This window comes from Phoca vitulina, unplaced genomic scaffold, assembly GCF_004348235.1.
Source record: "Phoca vitulina isolate PV1807 unplaced genomic scaffold, GSC_HSeal_1.0 scaffold56, whole genome shotgun sequence".
Lineage (NCBI taxonomy): Eukaryota > Metazoa > Chordata > Mammalia > Carnivora > Phocidae > Phoca > Phoca vitulina.
In genome coordinates this window covers 1,909,638-1,928,919 of record NW_022589759.1, presented here as the reverse complement: position 1 = coordinate 1,928,919, position 19,282 = coordinate 1,909,638, and the positions used below count along the sequence as shown (strand labels likewise).

The 19,282-nt window shown below is 58.3% G+C and overlaps 1 protein-coding gene across 2 annotated transcripts in view; it reads left to right on the top strand.

Annotated features, from left to right (window-relative positions):
- Positions 1-257: 257 nt before the first annotated feature.
- JPH3 (junctophilin 3) overlaps positions 258-19,282 on the top strand; it is an 80,503-nt gene continuing 61,478 nt past the window's right edge. For both annotated transcript variants that reach the window (XR_004297655.1, XM_032389813.1), the window contains exon 1: positions 258-941. Coding sequence is in view for 1 of the 2 variants with exons in the window: in XM_032389813.1 (XP_032245704.1) it covers positions 560-941 (382 nt within the window). In the remaining variant the exon portion in view is untranslated. The remainder of the gene's footprint in view (positions 942-19,282) is intronic.

Genomic DNA, 19,282 nt, shown 5'->3' with positions numbered 1-19,282 from the left:
ATGGTGCAGCCGCCCGCGCCGCCGCCCGTGCCGCCGCCGCCCGCGGGCCCCGCCGCCTCCCTCGGGCGCCCGCAGCGCGGCAGCCGCAGGTGGGGGGCTGCGCCCCGGGCCTGAGCCGCCCGCCGTCCCCGCCCCGGCCTGCGCGGCCAGCCCGGCGGGCTCGCCTCCGAGGGGCACTTGCCGCTGAGGTGGAGCCGTTTGCACCAGACGCTCCTGCTCCTGCCCCCTCCCTCCCCCTCCCCTCCCCTCCCCCTCCCTCCTCCCCCTCCGGTCCTGTCTCCAGCGGGAGCGCGAGACGCTGGTCAGGCTCCGCGGCGCAGCTCGAAAAGGAATAATCGCCCCCAATTGACTTAAATTCCGCCGAAGCCGGCGCCGCGGCCGCCCGCCGCCCGGGATCTGCTCGCTGTGTTTTTTGCTTTCTCCATTCTTCCTTAAAAAAAAAAGCAAAACAAAACCAGCCAACCAGCCAGCCAACCAAGAATCCGGTTTGTTGATCGCCTTGGTTTTTTTTTTCTTTTTTTTTTCACCGTTTGCGGGATTTGCAAACCGAGTTACATGCATGTCCAGTGGGGGTAGGTTTAATTTTGACGATGGAGGGTCCTACTGTGGAGGCTGGGAGGACGGCAAGGCGCACGGCCATGGCGTCTGCACCGGCCCCAAGGGCCAAGGCGAATACACCGGCTCGTGGAGCCACGGCTTCGAGGTGCTGGGCGTCTACACCTGGCCCAGCGGCAACACGTACCAGGGCACTTGGGCGCAGGGCAAGCGCCACGGCATCGGCCTGGAGAGCAAGGGGAAGTGGGTGTACAAGGGCGAGTGGACGCACGGATTTAAGGGGCGCTACGGGGTGCGGGAGTGCACGGGCAACGGGGCCAAGTATGAAGGCACCTGGAGCAACGGGCTGCAGGACGGCTATGGCACGGAGACGTACTCAGATGGAGGTAGGTGCCACCCGGGTGGCCGGGCCGGGGGGGGGGGGGGGGGGGCGGGGCGGTGGAGGGACCTTCTTCTCTTGCCTCTTCTGTTTACCTCTGGGGAAGTTGAGCTTCTCCCTCCAGTGGGGCCGTGTGCACCTGGGGCATTTCCTGGGGCTTCCTGGAGGCCACAGTTGCCCTGACTACAGGTTGCCCCACTGCCTGGTGGGGGACAGCACCCCTGTGTCAGCTGAAGGGTGTTGGGGGCTTTCCAGGAGCAGAGCCAGGCCCAGAGCTGCGGGGCTGAGCAGAGTGTCAGTGCATGATCCAAGCGCAGGCCACAGACCTGCTGGAAAGGCCAGACTGGGCCCGGAGCCCCGGGCCCTGGGCCTCATCTGGGACCCACCAAGGGCAGACGGGAGCTGGGAGGGGGTCCCTTGCCCTTGTTGGTAGAGCTCCCTTGGTGCTGGGCCTCCAGGAGTCAGGCCCCAGCTCAGCTCCTTGTTTTCCTGCGGTGCTGAAGGGCCTCCCTTAGTCCTGATCAACCCAAGCCAATGGAAAGGGAGCGATTGGGAGAGGGACACAAACCCAAAGCAACACAACACAGCAATAAACTTCTAGGTGGTTGGACACGGGCTAGCGCAGCCAGAGAGGCTGCTAGAGGGAGGGAGGAGGAGGCCCATCTGTTTAGCGAGAGCCCAGGAATCTTGCCTTCCAGTGGCTGAATCATTTTCACCGGTAGTTTAGGGAATGCTCTGTGCCTTCATTCCAGCATGCCATGACATTCAGTGCTGAGCCTGCCTGCCTGTCTGCCCTGGCTGCACGATGGTTTCTGTGCACGGAGCCTTGGCCAGCTTGCAGCTGCCCCCTTGTCCCGGACACTCCGGTGTCCACTCCTCTGTGCAAGAGAGAGGCATGGAGCATTTACTGTTCCTGGAAGCCAGACCCCAAACAAGCCTGCTCTCCAGAGGCCCCCCTTCCCCCATCTGGGAGCTTAGCCTCAGAAGTGGCTCTGTGCCTCCCTCTGGGTAATTTCTCAGGCATGGATGCCTGGGGAAGGCGTGGGGCACAACAGTGACTTGTGTGCTTCTGCCGGGCGTGCAAATCATGAACGTACGTGTGGTCTTCTCCCGCCTGCTTGCTGCCTTCACGTCTCATGAAGCAGGCACTAAACACCTGCTCCCTGGCCACATCCAGGACTGATGGAGGGCTGGAGAGTAATTATTATTTTGGCTTATGCAACTGAGAGGCAGGGTTCATTATTACTCAAAGGGGAGGAGGCGTGGGGGGCAGTTAATTATATAATGCTCCTGCCTGTCAAAGCCGTGCCCAGCCTCATCCCAGGCGGCCTCTTCTGTGCTCTTGTTGTTTTCATGGAGCAGGTTGGAGAGCATCCCTGACCCTGGGGCGCAGGGGCTGGACTGAGCAGACAGCCCTCTCTGGGTTTTAGGCCGTGTGTGTGTGTGTGCGCACACACACACACACACACACACACACACACACGGCGAGGCTTGGGCAGTAGATGTGGGTGGCTGAGGTGGGCGGCTCAGCAGCCTGGCGCTCCCAGCTGGGCTCTTTGGGATCCCAAGGGTAGTTGTCACCCTGGGGGCTCTGGCCTTGCTGCTCTGCGGATCTGTCCCTCCAGAGGTGCTCCCAGCTGTGCCTGAGCCAGGAAAGCAGCTTTGCGGCCTCACATGGGAGCCTGGGGAGGAGAAGAGCCAGGCCCCTGTTTCTGTGGAACTCCCCAGAATATCTAAGAGTGAGGTCTAGCCCTCCAGGCTGCCCACCTTCCCCGGACATCTTGGGTGGCCCGCAGGTGCTATGAGCAGGTGCTCTGGGCTCTAGGAAACCAGCAGTAAGCAAAGCAGACAAAAGTCATTGTCCTCAGAGAGCTTCCATTTCAGAAGGAAGAGTAGTAATTTCTTTCGTGCTCACCAGGGGAAGAGACACCCTGATTCTGTGGCTGGCCATGAGTTTAGGGTCTGATATGTTGATGTGAGAAATGTTTCCTTCAATGGATCTATGTTCTTGGGTCTCTATCCCCCATCCAAGTGGCTACATAGGGTTCTGCTCCCTAAAGCACCTCCCTCTACGTTGCCCCGCCTGGGTCCTCCCATGGTGGAGAGGAGGGGCTCAGGTCCAGTTATAGACGAGGCCAGAGAGACCCAGGAGCCCACGGGACAGACCAGAGCTCCCAGCCTATGGTGGCAGAGTCATGGTTGAAACCTTGATTTGTCCAGAATGGAGCCCCCACTCCCCACACCACACCACCTGTAGGCCAGCCAGGTAGCAGGGCACCAGGGCTGACTGTTCCTTCTTGGTTGGCGACATGGCATGACGGAAAATTGGGGTAATTAGGCCAGACATCTGGGGCCACCTTTTGGCAACATGGTCCGTGCTTCTCATCAGGAAGGAAGTGACTGTTGAGAAGGTGTGCCCTCCAGCAGTCCGTCAGGCAAGCAGAATCCAAGTGGGGTGTTGCAGCTATGGGTCTGGATGTCTTCTCCACAGGCAGCGGGTGGGCGTGGTGGCTTATGCTTTGGGGAGGGCAGGCGGAACCTTAATGAGTTCATGGTCCTGACTCCAGTCCGACTTTTGCTTTGCACAAGGGATGGGAACATTGGGCAGGCATCGCACAGCTCCTGAACTCCAGCCCAGCTCCCAGTGCTGACTTTGGGAAACGGCGATTTTCATGAATAATGCACAAACGGCAAATGTATTCTCCATTTGGCTGGAATTGCTATGGACTCCATTTCAACTGGGGCCCCTTCTGCCAACCTCTTCTCCTCTGGGTTCATCCTCCCCCAAGTAAGACAGGCGTTTTCTACCGACGTGAGCCCAGTGACTTCCACGGTTGGTCGGTCGGTGTGCCGAGGGTCCCCTCGGAGATGGGGAGGCCCCGGGGGGTGCAGGGCGGCAGGAGCACGTGCTGTGGAGTTGCAACCATTCGGCCTTGTGACCTTGGGCGAGTTACTTAACTTCTCTGAGCTTCCGTCTCTTCATCTGTAAGAAGGGCTGATAATATCTGTAAAGTAGGTGGGGAATAATTGAGGTGCGTGCACGGCTATGCTAGATTTATAGTAAGCTTTCCTTATCACTTACCACTATTCTGTTCTCTCATGACATGTGCATTAAATGCCACTTAGGGTGATCATTACTGGAACCGATAGCCAGGTGTGATCATGATCATGATGAGGATAAATGGCAATATTAAACACTTACCGTGTGCCAGGCATGGGGCAAGTGTTTGCATGAATTCTAGCCCTTAATTCCTGTCCCTCTGCGGGGTTAGTTTTCTCATTTCTCCCATTTCCCACACTGGGAAGCCGAGGCTCAGAGGGGGCAGATGCCTTGGCTGGTGGGCGCTGGGCAGCACCAGGATTCGCGCTCAGGACGGCGATTCCAGAGCCTCTGCTTTTGTGTGGAACACGTTCTCTCTGCACCCTTGTGCAGAACTACCTCCTCGTGCCTTCCTCTACCTCCGCACCCCGCTTCTCCTCTGGGTGCGGCAGCCTGGAGTTGTGGCAAAGGCACAGGTGCACGCCCCTTCTCCATGCGCCAGACCCCTGCGCTTGGCCGCACAGGTAAATATTTCCTCCTGATGCCGTGTACGCAGGACCCCTCGGACCAGAGTTACCCCCACAAATAAACCCTCCCACAGCCTGAAAGATGTGAGTCATCTCACACACCAGGCCTCCCCCCTCAAATGCAGATTCCGTTCACTGGCCCAGATCCCTCGGCCCACACAAATCACACACGCCCACAGTCAAAATTCCAGGCCCTCTGCGCCTGTGCGCACATGCACACACTATACACCTGTCACCCAGAGACATTTCCACCTCGTCCCCCAAAACACAGCCACGTGTACCCTCCAAATCCCTCCCGACTCCTGCTCTGAGAAGCAGGAGTCCCTGCAAAGGGAGAGCGCCTGCCTTCCAAGAGGGCTCAGATTACAGAGGGAACGGGATGTTTTGCTTCCACTTTAAACACCTGTTTATGCAGTTAATGCCCCTTTGAAGGGGGAAGAAGCCCTCATCCAAACAAAATAAATGACCATGGGGCGTATTTTTGATACTAGACTATGAATATGTGAAAGCAAACTTAAAAAAAAAAAATCCAAACACCCAGGTTAGGGAGGAAGGAAGCAGGGCTATGGACACACGGGTGACGTAGGCCAACGGGAATTCATTTCAGAAACAAAAGCAGCACTCAGCCACTAGAGATAAAAGCATCTTCTCGGAGATTCTGGTTCAGCCACTTTGGCAAGGGAAAAGGCTCCAGGAGGTGAAAAGAGGAAGAAAAAGCAAATAACTAGTTCTTTGTTGCCAATAATAGCTGAGAAAGAAGTGTTACTGTGCGCTCCCCTCACCTAACACAGCCCTGGAGCGATGTGGGTGCTTCAGATCAGGAACCCCACCGCACGCTGGTGAAGGGATGAGGGTGAGCACCCTCCCGAAATAGCCGCTCTGCCGCGGAGTTAGTGAGGAGCCCTGGCTGATGGTGACAGTTAGCCCAGCTGACCCAAGGAGGAGGGGGCACGGCCGGGAAGACTAAGGGTGATGGGGGCTGCTGGGGGACGGCCAGGAGCCTCTGCCGCTTTGCCTCGAGGCTCACTTTCCTCCTCTCTTTTCCCCAGGCCTGCACAACTCGAAGGATAAGTGGCTGTCATCTCTGAGCTGACAGCCGGGTACCTAGCACAGCATCCTTTGGTGACAACAGGGCATGTGGATTCATGGGATCTAGAGGGGGACGGTGTTTGTTTGGATTTCCCACAGTGGTTGCCTCCTCTTAGATCAGCCACTCCCCCAATTTATAGTCTCCTGGCTCGCGCGAGGCACTTGGTGGGTGAAGTGAGCGCTGCCTGGGGTCCTGGCTTTGCCTCGGACAGGCTCTGTGTATCTGACCAGGGGTTCTCTTGGACCCTCTGTGTCTTCATTTAGGACAGAGGAGCGGCATGTCACTTCAGCACCATGGAGAGCGCCACCCCCCCCACACGGGGCCCTGGCTTTGTTCTCTTTCTCTCCAGACTACCTCTTCCAGCCAGGCCGCCAAACTGACCCTCCTGGCCAGTGACCCCCTGGCCCTGACCTGTCCAGCACCCTTGGCCACGAGAAGTTTTCCCGTTCCCGCCCGTCTCAGGTTGGGGTGCCTCTGTGCTCGCGGGTCTTGCGGGGGCTGTACGAGACGACCAGAGGCAGGCAAAGGAATGATCTTGTCTGTAGCAGCCAGTGAGAGACTACTCTGCCACCTTCCTCCTCGATTCAGCACCCATGCGTTCCTCATCTAGAGGGTTTTGCTTTGCTCCTGGCTCTGTCCTTGCTCCTAAGACACTCTGCTGTTGTTTCCTGTGAGTGAGACGGATGGTGTAGAATAAAGGGAACCCGTTGTGATGGCGTGCTGACGTCCCAAGGGCACGGTGCAGTCATGGCCACAGGACGAGGGGGGGAGCACTGTTTAGTGAGCAGCGTTCGTGGCAAAGCGCTGGGAAAGACGCAGAAAAACAAGGCGCCTTTCCTCTATCCCCTTTGTCACTCTCTTTGCTGCTATTGGCTCGTCCAGTCGCTGAGATGCGTTTCCTGAGTCCCTACCATGTTTAAGGGGGAAAGACACAAAAGCTCAGGGCGACCTTTAGTGAATCAACCTGGAAATAGTTGCTGAGCCGGACTGGGCCTTCGTCCGTTGGGGCTGCTGTCCCAGAATCCCATAGACTGGGGGGCTTCTAAACAGCAGTGTGTATCTCTCACAGCTCTGGAGGCTGGGAAGTTCGAGATCAAGGGGCGGGCAGCTTGTGTTGGGTGAGGGTCTGCTTCTGGGGGTAGACTGCCGACCTCCCTGTGTCCTCACGTGGGGAAAGGGCCAGAGGGGCGCTCTGGGTCTCCTTCATCAGGCACTAATCCCATTCCTAAGGGCCCCACCCTCATCACCCTCCCCACCCCACCCGAAGGCCCCACCTCCTAACAGCACCTCCTTTCTAACCTGTGATTCTGGGGGACACAGACGTTCAGTTTCTAGCACAAGGTATGAGGTACACAGTTTGCAGCGATGTATAAGAAGCAGGATGACGTGACTTCTACCAAGAAGTCTGGATGTGAAACTAAAATGTATAAAATAATCCGGAGTTTCTCACTCCAGAGTTTGGGGACTCTTGTGGAACCACCGCAGGGGAGCGTTCTGAGAAGGGAAGGGGGACTGCGTGTCCTTGAGAGCAGCAGAGCCGTCCCAGGGGAGGGGACGGCTGAGCTCAGGCTGAGTGAGGGCTGGTTGGGGGCCGTGGCTCCCAGACTGGGTTGCTGATTCTGCAGGAGACACTCTTTCTGTGTGCCGGCTCCTATCTTCCCAGATGTCTGGGGTCTCCTTGTTGCTACTGGAGGCCTCGGAAAGAACCCAGGGTCCTCTGTGCTGCTGGGGGAGCAGGGGTTGGCCAGGGGACTAGCCCACCACTGTCGCTCCTCAAGGCCAGCGTCAGAATGACCTGGAAGGTGCTGAAAGCAGATTTGCTGGCCCCAGCCCTGAATTTCTGGCCTGAGATCCTCCATGATAATGTGCATTTCTAACACGTCTCAGTTGGTGCAGCTGCTGCTGGTCTGGGGACTCCACCTTTAGAAGCATGGCTCTGGGCTAGTGCTTCTTTTTTCTTTAAATCCAATTAATTAACATATGGTGTATTATTAGTTTCAGAGGTAGAGGTCAGTGATTCATCAGTTGTGTGTAACACCCAGTGCTCATTCCATCACGTGCCCTCCTTAATGCCCATCACCCAGTTACCCCATCCCCCCACCCACCTCCTCTCCTGTAACTCTCAGTTTCCTAGAGTTAAGAGTCTCTTATGATTTGTCTCCCTCTCTGATTTCCTCTTATTTTATTTTTCCCTCCCTTCCCTTCTGTTCATCTGTCTTGTTTCTTAAATTGCACATATGAGTGAGATCACATGGTCTTTGTCTTTCTCTGACTGATTTATTTTGCTTAGCATAAAACCCTCTAGTTCTGTCCACGTCGTTGCAAATGGCAAGATTTCATCCTTTTTGATGGCTGAGTAGTATTCCATTGTGTATATATGCACCACATCTTCTTTATCCATTCATCTGTCGATGGACATCTGGGCTCTTTCCATAGTTTGGCTATTGTGGACATGCTGCTATAAACATTGGGGTGCATGTGCCCCTTCGGATCCCTACATTTGTATCTTTGGGGTAAATACCCAGTAGTGCAATTGCTGGGTTGTAGGGTAACTCTAGTTTTAACTTTTTGAGCAACCTCCATACTGTTTTCCAGAGTGGCTGTATAGGCTGGTGCTTCTTAACGCCAGCTACACAGCAGAGCCACCGAGGATGGTTCTCGGGGAGACCGTTACAAATGCAGAATCTCGGGGGCGCCTGGGTGGCTCAGTCGTTAAGCGTCTGCCTTCGGCTCAGGTCATGATCCCAGGATCCTGGGATCGAGCCCAGCATCGAGCTCCCTGCTCCTCTAGAAGCCTGCTTCTCCCTCTCCCACTCCCCCTGCTTGTGTTCTCTCTCTCGCTGTGTCTCTATCTGTCAAATAAACAAAGTCTTTAAAAAAAAAAAAAGAAATGCAGAATCTCAACACCGCCCCACTCCCCAGCCCAGAGGTCTCCGGGGCCAGAAGTCCATGTTTGCAAGATGTCTAGATGGCTCGAATGTAGGACCTAGCACACTAGTCCCAATCTCAGCCATACGTGGAGTCATCTGGCTGCTTTGGAAAATGCTGATGCCCGGGCCCCACCCAGAGTTGCTGATTGAGGTGGTCCGGGTGCAGCCTGGGCATTGGGATTCTTTTAAAACTGTCCTAGTGATCCTAATGTGCAGCTGAGGTGGAAGGCTACTCGTCCAGGGTGTTGTTGGGAGAGCGGCAGCGAAGACGTGGCTGGGGTCCCCACTGGGCTCTGGGAGGGTGGCCTCCTGGCCCAGGTCCACGATAAAAGCCGACAGGGCTGAGAGCTGCCGCTCTGGATGGTTCTTCAAGCGCCGGGTCAAATGGCTCATGAAGTAGATGTTGTGCTTCATTAAAATAAAAATCAAATAGACTTGCAGAATTTCAAGCACGGGCCGATGCTCCAGCGAGGAGAGCCTCTGTGTTTTTGCGGGCCCTCCTCACCTCCACCTTCTCCTCCTCCTTCCTTACAGGGCACCCGTCCCTGGGTTTAGGGCCCTGCCAAAAGCCAGGACAATCTCTCAGGATCTTTAATTCATTGCACCTACAAGGACCCTGTGTCTGTGTGAGGACACTGGGGTTAGGACGAAGACACTACCGTGTCTTACAGACCCCAGTTTGAAAGTGGGCCAAACAGACGTGGTCACCTAGAATCCCAAAGCCACGGAGTTTCCTTTGAAAGAAGGATACTCACCACGTTTAAACATCTGCTTTTTTCCAAGTACCGGCCTGCGCGCTTTACCACAGACCTTGTTCCTTTTAGTCCTTAAGGCCGTGCTTTGAGGTGAGGCATGTGCTCCCATGTATGAGGCATGCGCTCACAGCATGGGGCGGCTTGGCAAGGCCACGGGGCCCCTGGGCAGGGGGCGGGCCTAGCGCTGTCTGCAGCACCCGGTGGGGCTCCTCCTGGTGGGACAGTCGTCTGACGGCCACCCACTTGCTCGACAGTTGAGGGAACTGAGGATCAGGGAGGTGGCCCGGTCTCCTGAAGCCGGGCTTTCCATGGCTCTTTGCTCAGCAGCGCATAAACTCGTGGGTTCTTCCAGACTCTTCCGAGAGTGTGGGGAAGCTGAGGGTCCTCTCCCAGGACACATGCAGGTCCCTGCACACACAAGGCATTTTGTGGGTACAGGGGGGGTTCACAGACTCCCCGAGACTTGTCCATGGACCCCAGGATAGACACCCTCCCATTTTCCATGGGGGCCCAGACACCATCATCACTGTGCACAGTGGGGCGGGGGGTGGGGGGGCAGGAAGAAGGCCAGAGCCAGCAGACTCCTACAGCCCACGAGTCCAGAGCAAGGACTGGAGCGGGCAGGGCTGGCCCTCACTGCCTCCTCTCCCCTGAACACACCCCTCCCCACTCCGGGGCCACAGGGCCCTCAGCTGCTCCTGCAGGACTCACCGGTCTGCCTCCCCAGGGAGCATTTGACCCTCAAAACTTCTTCATCCTGCACCCTCCCCACCAGTTCAACGAGACTCGAGTCTCAGCGAGCATCTGGCCACGAGCTGGGAGCTGCCTGTGCCTTCTCTCATTGTCTGCCTGGGAGGAAGGCATGACTCCCCCATTCTGGAGGGGAAACTGAGGCCCAGGGAGGCCAAGGAAATGGGGGTGCTGGCTCAGGGTCTCAATAGCTCAACAGTGGTCTGCTCCAGACCTCCCACCCTAGGCTCCTGGGACAGGCTCCCCAGGAGGGAATCTAGCAGAGGGCACATCTGGGGCCATCTGGGGCAGGGGTCCTGAGGACCACACCTGAGAAGCCCCTGTCCCTCCCCGTCGGCCTCTGCCTTGGGTGAGGACCATTAAGGGGAGAAGAGGAGACCCCTGAAGGTGGCAGAGGGGTGGTCTCACTGTAGGGAGTTGGGGAGGGATTTCCGGTGGGGGGGGTTTCAGGTACTAAGGGAGGCCCGGGTGGGGGGCCTCCTTGGGAAGCACGCATTGCAAACCAGTGCAGGCTTTCTCGGAGGCTGGTTGTAGAAGCTAAGCCGAGGGGCCGTGAGCTGGCCCCCCACTGCCCGCGTGGGGACTGTGCAGCCAACTTCTGGGCACGACCTTTCTGTGCCCCCCCCCCCCCAGCTGTCTGCTTGCTTCCTGGTGAGGTCAAAGGCCTGGCTGTCTGTGGGTAGCTCTGAGGGAGAAAAGGCAAGAGCTGAATGCATTTCTATGAGGATGGTGTGGGGCGCCAGACCCCCAGAGCGCCTCTGGGCCCTCCGTGCACACATGCTCTGTGGAGGCCCCTTCACTGTGGACTGGAGCCCCGGGTCGGGGGTGGCAGACCCTGGGTCTGGCGGGTTCTTCACTGGGCCCTGCAGTAGAGAGAGCTCCAGAAATCCTGGTTGCCTGATGCGTGGATGATAAACCCACGGAGAGCTGGAGGGTAGGAGTGGCAGTGGTGTGGAGAGCGGGAGAAAGGGCGTGCAGAGGCCCCGAGGAGGCCAGAACAGGTGTGGCTCAGATCCAGGTGTGGCTCGTTAAAGACCCAGAGGGGGAGCGCAAAGGGGGGCGGTCTGAGCACAGCTTCCCAGCCACCGGAGGGAAGGGCGCCCAAGGATTCAAGCAGGGCAGCCGCACTGGCTGGTGTTTGTGCTTTTGTAATTAAGTTTTAATTTTGAGATGCTTGTAGACTCACACGTGGCTGTGAGAAGAGCGGAGGCATCCCGTGTGCCCTCCACGCGGTCTCCCCAAAGGTAACACCTGACGTAAGGACCGCACAACGCTGTGGCCGGGATGTCCACAGGGACACTGAGAGTTTCATCAGCAGGGACCCCCAGCGGCCTTTCAGGGCCACACCCTCCTCCCTCCCATCCCCGACACCCACTCAGCTGCTCTCCCTCCTGGCATTTTCTCATTTCCAGAATGTTCTATACATGGGATCCTATGGGATACAACCTTTCAGGACTGGCTTTTTTCACTCCCTGTGATTCTCTGGAGATCCACCCCGGTCGTGTGTGCATCCACACAGCTTGCTGACCAGGGTCCTGGGGTGTGCGTGTGCGCGGACCACGGCTTGTGTAACCATGTGCAGTCGAGGGGCGTCTGGGGTCGAAAGGAATACAGCCGCTGCAGACTCACGGAGAGGCTGTTAGGTGAACGTAAGCCTTCCTGGGATACAGTCCTAGGAGCACAGCTGCTGGACCCTTGCTGTCTGTGTGGTTATGTCTGGGTATTCACGCTGGCTGCTGGGCAGGGAAGGAAATGGGGACCAGAGTGGAAGCTGGGGACCCCTGGGAGGGCGGTTGTGTCCAGGGGAGGGGAGGTGATGGCCTGTGTCTGGGCGGGGGCAGTGGGTCGGGGAGACACAGAGCCCTGAGGGTTGGAGGTGGGCTGAGCAAGCGGGTGGAGCCCAGGACAGCCAGCTCCCAGGACGGGACAGACCTCCTGTTTCAGACAGACGGGACTCTGAGGGCGGGGTGGGTGTGTGGTGTGAAAGACTGCATGCAGCCGGGTGAGGGTGGAGGGTGCAGGGGGATGGTGCATCTGATCTAGGTGGGGGCACCGTCCACTGGGAGGTGGCATGAAGTCGGGAGGGAGTAGACTGAAGGGAAGAAGCCCCAGGACTCAGAATTGGGCAGGAGAGGGAGGATGACGGGGTGGAGGATGTAGTCAGGCTGGTCGAGGGGGAGGCCGCTCCTGGGGGGCGGGAGGGGAGGACAGGAGGGACAGAGATGGACAGGGACTCAGCCCTGTGTTCCCCCTTCTCATCCGTGAGGCCACCTTATCATCCCAGCACCCCCTGAGGCCAGGTCCACACAGCTGTGCCATTTCACAGACGGGGAAACCACGGTTGGGGGAGAGAGACTCGGAAGGTTCGGGTTCCAGCAGCAAGGGAATCACACGACCTAGGTCTCGGGGTTTCTGCACGTGTGCGGGCTGCATGCAGATGCTCCATGAGCCGCTAGGACGTCGTGTTGTTCCTGTAAACCCGTTAGAGACACGGTGGTTCCGTATCACGCCTGCACCGAGGGGACAAACGATCGCGCCGCGACGTGGTTTTGGTGTCATGTTTGTGGAGGTGGAGGTGACGGATCGTAGTAAAGTTCGCCTGTTGAAGTGTACAATTCAGCGGTTTTTAGTATGTGCCCAGGGTTCTGCAACTGTCACCACCCCCTAATTTTAGAACATTCTTCTCCCCCAAGAAAGAAACCCCTCGAGCAGTAAGTCCCTTCCTGGACAACCCCCGACCTGCTCTCTGTCTCTGGATCGGCTGGGTCTGGACCCTTGGTGTGGACGGGGTCCCACAAGGCGGCCTCTGTGGCTGGCCTCTCGGTCAGCGTGAGGTTTTCGGGACTCGTCCACGGACCCCCCAGGCCGTAGCCTGTGCCACGACGCGATTCCATTTTAAGACTCGCGGTGCGGCAGGAACAGGTTTTGCTTATCGGTTCATCCGTCGGGGGATTCTGGGGGGGCTGTGCCCCCGGGCCAAGATTTTGCGTGGATGTGCGGTTTGTGGGCGCAGGCAGAGACCCGGGTGGGGCGGCGATGGCCGGGTCCCACCTTCTGCCGCCGCGCTCCCACCAGCGGGGCTGCGGGCCCAGCCCCTCCACGTCCGCACCAACACCTGCTCCTGTCGTCCTTCCACTCCAGCCGCGCTCGTGGGCGTGGCGTGGTTTCCCTGTGGTCTGGATGTGCGTCTCCCTGAGGACTGGCCAGAGACGTCTGTCCACGTGTCGTGGGCCACGTGCATGTCTTTGGAGACTTGTCTGCTCGGGTCCTTGCCCACTTTAAAACTGGGTTGTTTTTCTGTTGTTGAGTTGTAAATTTTTAAAATACACTGTAGATAACACAGTGACTGGACGTCCAGCGCCCGACCCCTGACCGCCCCCCGGATTCCTGTGTGCCTGCTGCCTCCGCCTTTGGATGGTGCATTCCTTGAAATAAACCCGGTGCCCTTCTCTTGCCCGCAGAGTACTGAGCGCGGAGCCAGGCACACAGTAGGGGTTTAGGCAGTGATGACTTGACAGAATCAGGACCACTGCCCACGGGCGATGAGGTCAGGGTATGCTGTCCGGGCCCTGCAGTGGGGGCGTTGAAGGGTCTGCTTACCAGCAAGGCAGAACAGCCATGGTGTCCGCAGGGCAGGTGGGACCCACAGGCACTTGCTGAGCGCCGACTGTGTGCCTGGCCGTGAGCAGGCCCCGGGGCGCTGTGGTCCTGTTGCACAGGCTGAGGGGACCATGTCCATGCACCTGTTCCACGGTTCCCCTTCGACTGCTGACGGGATGGAGGGAGCAGGGCCAGGACTCACAGTGAGACCGGGCAGGTGTGAGAAAGCCTGCGGGGGAGGGACTTTCCCACGGAGCCCCAGAGGATGGGGGGGAGGCTGGGCAGGCTGGGCAGGTCGCAGATGCTCCAGGAGGAGCGGAGGGAGCAGGGCCACACCCGGGGGCACGGGGAGCCAGCGGGGCTGTGTCGAGCGGTCAGGCTGTCCCTGGCCGTGGAGTCCGCAGCCTGACCCTTTGGGTCTGCGCAGAACCAACCTGACTGTAGACCCGGGGGGACAAAGGCCCCGGCCCGAAGCCCGGCCTGGAGCCTCCCTGGACTCCGGCGCCCCACGCCACGCGGACAGCGTGGGGCTGAGGGGCTGCGTCTGCGGTGCACGGCCCAATCTGGAGGAAATTAATCGTGGCTCCCGGAGAGAATGCGGCAGAAATATAGCAGAGGTCACAGTTCCTGCGGGACTGGAGGCAGCCCTGGTGACAGTGACCGTGAAGTGTCCACGAGCGCAGAGTGTCCTGTTAGCCGGAGCCCTGGGCAGGAGGAGGGGGGGTGCAGGGGTGTGCCGGCCAGGGGAGGGCGGTGGGGAGACGGGGAGGGAGGGAGGAAAGGCGGGGAGGGAGGGAGGGAAGGCGGGAGAGACCAGGGAGGGGGAGGCGGAGAGGGAGAGGCAGAGGGAGAGAGACAGAGGGAGAGAGACAGAGATGGAGAGAGACAGAGATGGAGAGACAGAGGGAGAGAGATGGAGAGGGAGAGACAGAGGGAGGGAGACGGGGAGGGAGAGACAGAGGGAGAGACACAGAGATGGAGAGAGACAGAGAGGGAGAGACAGAGGGAGAGAGACAGAGATGGAGAGAGATGGAGAGGGAGAGACAGAGGGAGAGAGACAGAGATGGAGAGACAGAGGGAGAGACAGAGGGAGAGAGACAGAGATGGAGAGAGACAGAGAGGGAGACAGAGAGGGAGAGACACAGAGATGGAGAGACAAAGATGGAGAGGGAGAGGGAGAGACAGGGAGAAAGACAGAGATAGAGAGAGACAGAAACTGGAGAGACAGAGATAGAGACAGAGCCAGAGATGGAGAGGAAGAGACGGGGAGAGATGGGCAGAGGGAGGAGGAAGGGGAAGAGCGGTGAGGGGGGGGGGGGGGGGGAGGGCCGCAGGCAGGGGAGAAGGAGGAGGGATGCATCCCTAGTACTTCTCACTTGCCCTTTGTTTTCTTTTTATTGACACAGAACGTATTATTGGTTTCAGGGGTACAGGTCTGTGGTTCATCAGTCTTACACAGTTCAAAGCGCTCACCATAGCACATACCCTCCCCAATGTCCATCACCCAGCCCCCCATCCCTCCCACCCCCCTCCACTGCAGCGACCCTCAGTTTGTTTCCTGAGATTGAGTCTCTTATGGTTTGTCTCCCTCTCTGGTTTCGTCTTGTTTCATTTTTCCCTCCCTTCCCCTATGATCCTCTGTCTTGTTTCTCAAACTTCTCATATCAGTGAGGTCATATGATACTTGTCTTTCTCTGATTGACTTATTTCGCTCAGCATAACACCCTCCAGTTCTACCCACGTCATTGCAAATGGCAATTGCTCTTTGTTTTCAAGCGGCCATTTCTTGCTCCCTGGTGCGTCCTGCGTCTTGTACGCACCTTTCCGTTGAGGCTCCAGGCCTTCCCCTCCACCCACAGCGGCCAGAGGAGAGGACTTCCTGTAGAAACATCCAGAACTCCCTCGGGGGTGTCAAGGCCCTCCAGCCAAGACAGCCAGGAGCCCGCCTGCCCTGCGGTGGGACAGTCTGGTTTATTCCTCGTTGCAGGAATTCCTGCAGGGAACCCTGGAGGGAGGAGTTGTTGGAGCCTGTGGCCGGGGGCCAGACTGGGGCTTTGGGTGGGTGGCTTGGGGCGGGTCTGAGAGCTCGGTTCACTCTGCTCTTCCTCTCTCAGCCTCAGGGACTCTGGCTGATGGCTGAGGAAGTAGTTTTGGGAAAACCCAATCTCAAGGGCCGGTCAGCCTGGACTGGGACAGGCTCTGGAGGGAGTCATCTCGGGGGTTTGGTGGAGGCGTCTGTGCCGGCCACTGGCCAATGGCCGGCTGGCCGGGCCCCTCCTGCCCCTCCCTCTGCCCTCCCGGTCTCCCCTCGGAGCTGCTCTATCCGGAGACGCCCGCGGAGCCCCTCGTACCCCTCCTTGCTCTGGGCAGCACTGTCCTGGGGGCACAAGGACACACTGCTCGATGTCCCTCCCCAGGCCTGGCACGAACTTGGAGCTGGCGTCCATGGGGGCTGCAGGGGCAGGCGGGGGCGGGGGGGTCTGGAGCCCTGCGTGTCCTTGGCCTGGGCCACCCTTGGCCGGCCACACTGACATCCAGCAGGGTGGGTGTGAGGTTCGTCCCGGGCTGTCGGGCCCTGCTCCGGGGGGCGGGCCTTGGCGGTAAGGCTACCCCAGGATGTTTGCAGCCACTGTTCCCGGGGCGTGTCGTTTATTGCCAACAAAATTGCAGCTTTGGCGCCTGAGCACTGGTTTGCTGCCCGTCTACACCTCAGGTAGAGGCTAGTGAAAATAAGGATGGGAGTTCTTTCTGCACCACCCCCAGTTCCATCCAGGGCCCCCTGGGAGTCTGTACATCCCAGGCTGGGGGGCCTCTGCTCCCACCTCGTCCCTTGGGAGATCTCAGAGCCGAAATCGGACCGTCCACCTCTGTGTCCTGAGGGGAGTCCTGACCCAGGCACTCTCCACTGCACAGGCCGTGGGCCTCTGGGCCGTCCTGCGGGGGTTTGGGCACCACCTGGAAACACACCCAGCCCTGGGACCCCCTGGGCCGCGGAGCAGGAGCCCCCCGGGGGATTGAGGAGGGCTGGTATTTGGCAGTTCTGGGAAGTGGAGGTGCGTTCCCAACGGCAGTGATGTCTCCCTCCCCAGGAAGGCTGCAGCCACCTCACCGTGGCCCGATCTTCGCTGGGGCCGCAGAGCGCAGCTCCACTAACCCAAGGCTTGATTTTTTAGTTTATTGAGATAGAGTTCAGTGAGCACACACTGCACCCACTCCAGGTGCACAATTCAGTGATTCCTGGTGGGTTCAGAGTCGTGCACACATCACTACCGTCGACTTTAGGGCCTCTCATGGCCTCAAAGAGAAACCCCGTACCTAGCTGTCCTCTCCCTAGCTCCCCTCTCCCCTTGGCAGCCACCAAATCTTTTTTAAGATTTTATTTGAGAGAGAGTGAGCGACTGAGAGAGTGAGCACAAGCAGGGGGAAGAGGGAGAGGGAGAAGCAGGCTCCCTGCTGAGCAGGGAGCCCCACACGGGACTCGATCCCAGGACCCTGGGATCAATGACCTGAGCCGAAGGGATGCTTAACCGACTGAGCCACCCAGGTGCTTTTTAAATTTTTTTTAAAGATTTATTAATTTGAGATGGGGGGCCAACCACCGAATCTCCTCTCTGTGGCTCGGTTTGCCAACACTGGACATTTCATGTACGTGCGTCAAGCCCCCTTACCGTCTTCTCGGTCTGTCCGTGTGGTAACGCGTACCAGAGTGGTCCCTCCTAAGACTTGCTGGTGTTCCAGGGCACGGATGGACCACATCTGGCTCATCCAGTCATCTGCTGACGGCCATCTGGGCCGTTTCCACCTTCGGCTGTCTGAAGAGCGCTGCTGTGAACATTGGTGTGCGGGTGTTTGTGGGACGGGTGTTTTCTTTTCTCTGGGGGGTGTACCAAAGCACAGAATTGCCAGGTCATATGGTAACTCCGGGTTTAATTGTTTGAGGAACTGCCTGCCAGACTGTGTCCCAAAGTGTCTGCACCACTGTACATTTCCACTCAGCTTATTTTTAAAAAGAATCATCTGGAAGCCCAGAAGTCTTTACCAGCATCCCGCCTCGGGTGGGGGTGGGGGATGATTTATTCTCGGATGTGGCAAAGTCTGTGTTTGGAGAAAACCCTAACAAGGCTGGAGGTGGTAGTCGTGCCGGGCGCGGGGAGCACTCATCGTCCCCTCCTGCAGGTGGTCCCCAGCACAGTCCTGCCCCTCTGCCTCCACCCGAAGCTCTGCCCTGGTCTTCCTCCTACCGGTGGTGTTCCCGTCATGTGTCTCTGTCCCTCTAAATCTCAGGTCCAAGGGGTTCTTTGTTCTATGCATGTTCTCCGCCCCAGCACGTGGTAGGTTCTTTGCAGACACTGGATAGGTGAATGAACAGTCATTTAGAGTAGGGGTCTTCTCCCCACGCCGCAGAAAACGGAGGCTTAGGGTGTGGGGAGGGGGCTAGAGGAAGCTCGATAGCTGAGTGGTGACCATGATCCCGCTCTCTACGGGAGAGGTCATGGGAAAGGAGAGGACACTGATGTAGAAGCTAGCCCCAACCACGGATCAATCTGTTTTTCTCTGAGATGGCAGACTCTGGGGGACCCGCATAAAGATGACAGAGTTCTGGGGGACCCCCTGAAGAGATGGCAGGGAACTGGGGGACCCCCCAGAGGAGATAACAGGCACGGGGGGGCCTCCGTGGGGCTGTAACAGGTACAGGGGGGCACCGTGGGGCTGTGGCAGGCGGGGGGGGCACCGTGGGGCTGTAGGCAGATGGTGGGGCCTTCAGTTGATTAAAGAACACACAAGGCTCCATCCCTCACTCTCTGCCCAAGTCCTCCTAGGTTCCCATGTTCAGTCCCTGTCTTGCGGCAGTCCTATGGATTAGGTACCATTGTCACCATTTTATGGATGTGGAAACTGAGGGTAAGTAACTCGTCCAGACTCATGGCTGATGGTGGAGCTAGACTTGCAGCCAAGTGGCCTCGTGGGAGTCCTGCCCCTTGGAACAGGCAGCCCCACGAAGACACCACCTGCCCCAGGTCCTCTGGCACAGAGCTTGGGAAACAGGCCTGTGGAGGCCTCACGGGGGCTTAGTGACTGCCTTGGGGGGGTTGGAACCCCTGTGTCCCGCTGTGGGTGTGGGTGAGTGTCTGGGATGATAGCCCACAAGCCATGTTATGAGCCTTGTCTTAGTGCGGCCCCCGGGCCCCCAGGCGGGGCGCTGCGCTGCGGTCCTGGTGCACCTTTGGCGTGTGTATGACACCTTGACCCTGAGAAGTGACACAGGGCGGAGATTTCCCAGGAGAGGGAGGGCGGAGGCTGCTGTCTGAAGGCAGGATGGAAGCTTGACCGGCAGGTGGCTTTCCAGCAACAAGATCGTTGGTTCTCAGAGGACATTCTGTAAATGAGAAAGTGGTGGGGGTGCTGGAGCAAGACTCTCTTCAGAGTGGTTACAATTCTCTCCTGCCCAGCTTCCTCCCAGACCCCCCAAGTCCATGCTCTGGGCAGACTGAGTGTCTGTGATCAGTTCCCAAAGCTCTCCAGGTGCTTCTCATGGGAGAACATGTGTTCTCGACCCTGAGTGGCATCAGTCACCTGGAAGGTCACCCAGGTGCCGGCCTACCTGCAGGGGCTCTGCTCCCGTGGGGCTGGGGGCCTGGGAATCTGCATTTTAGCA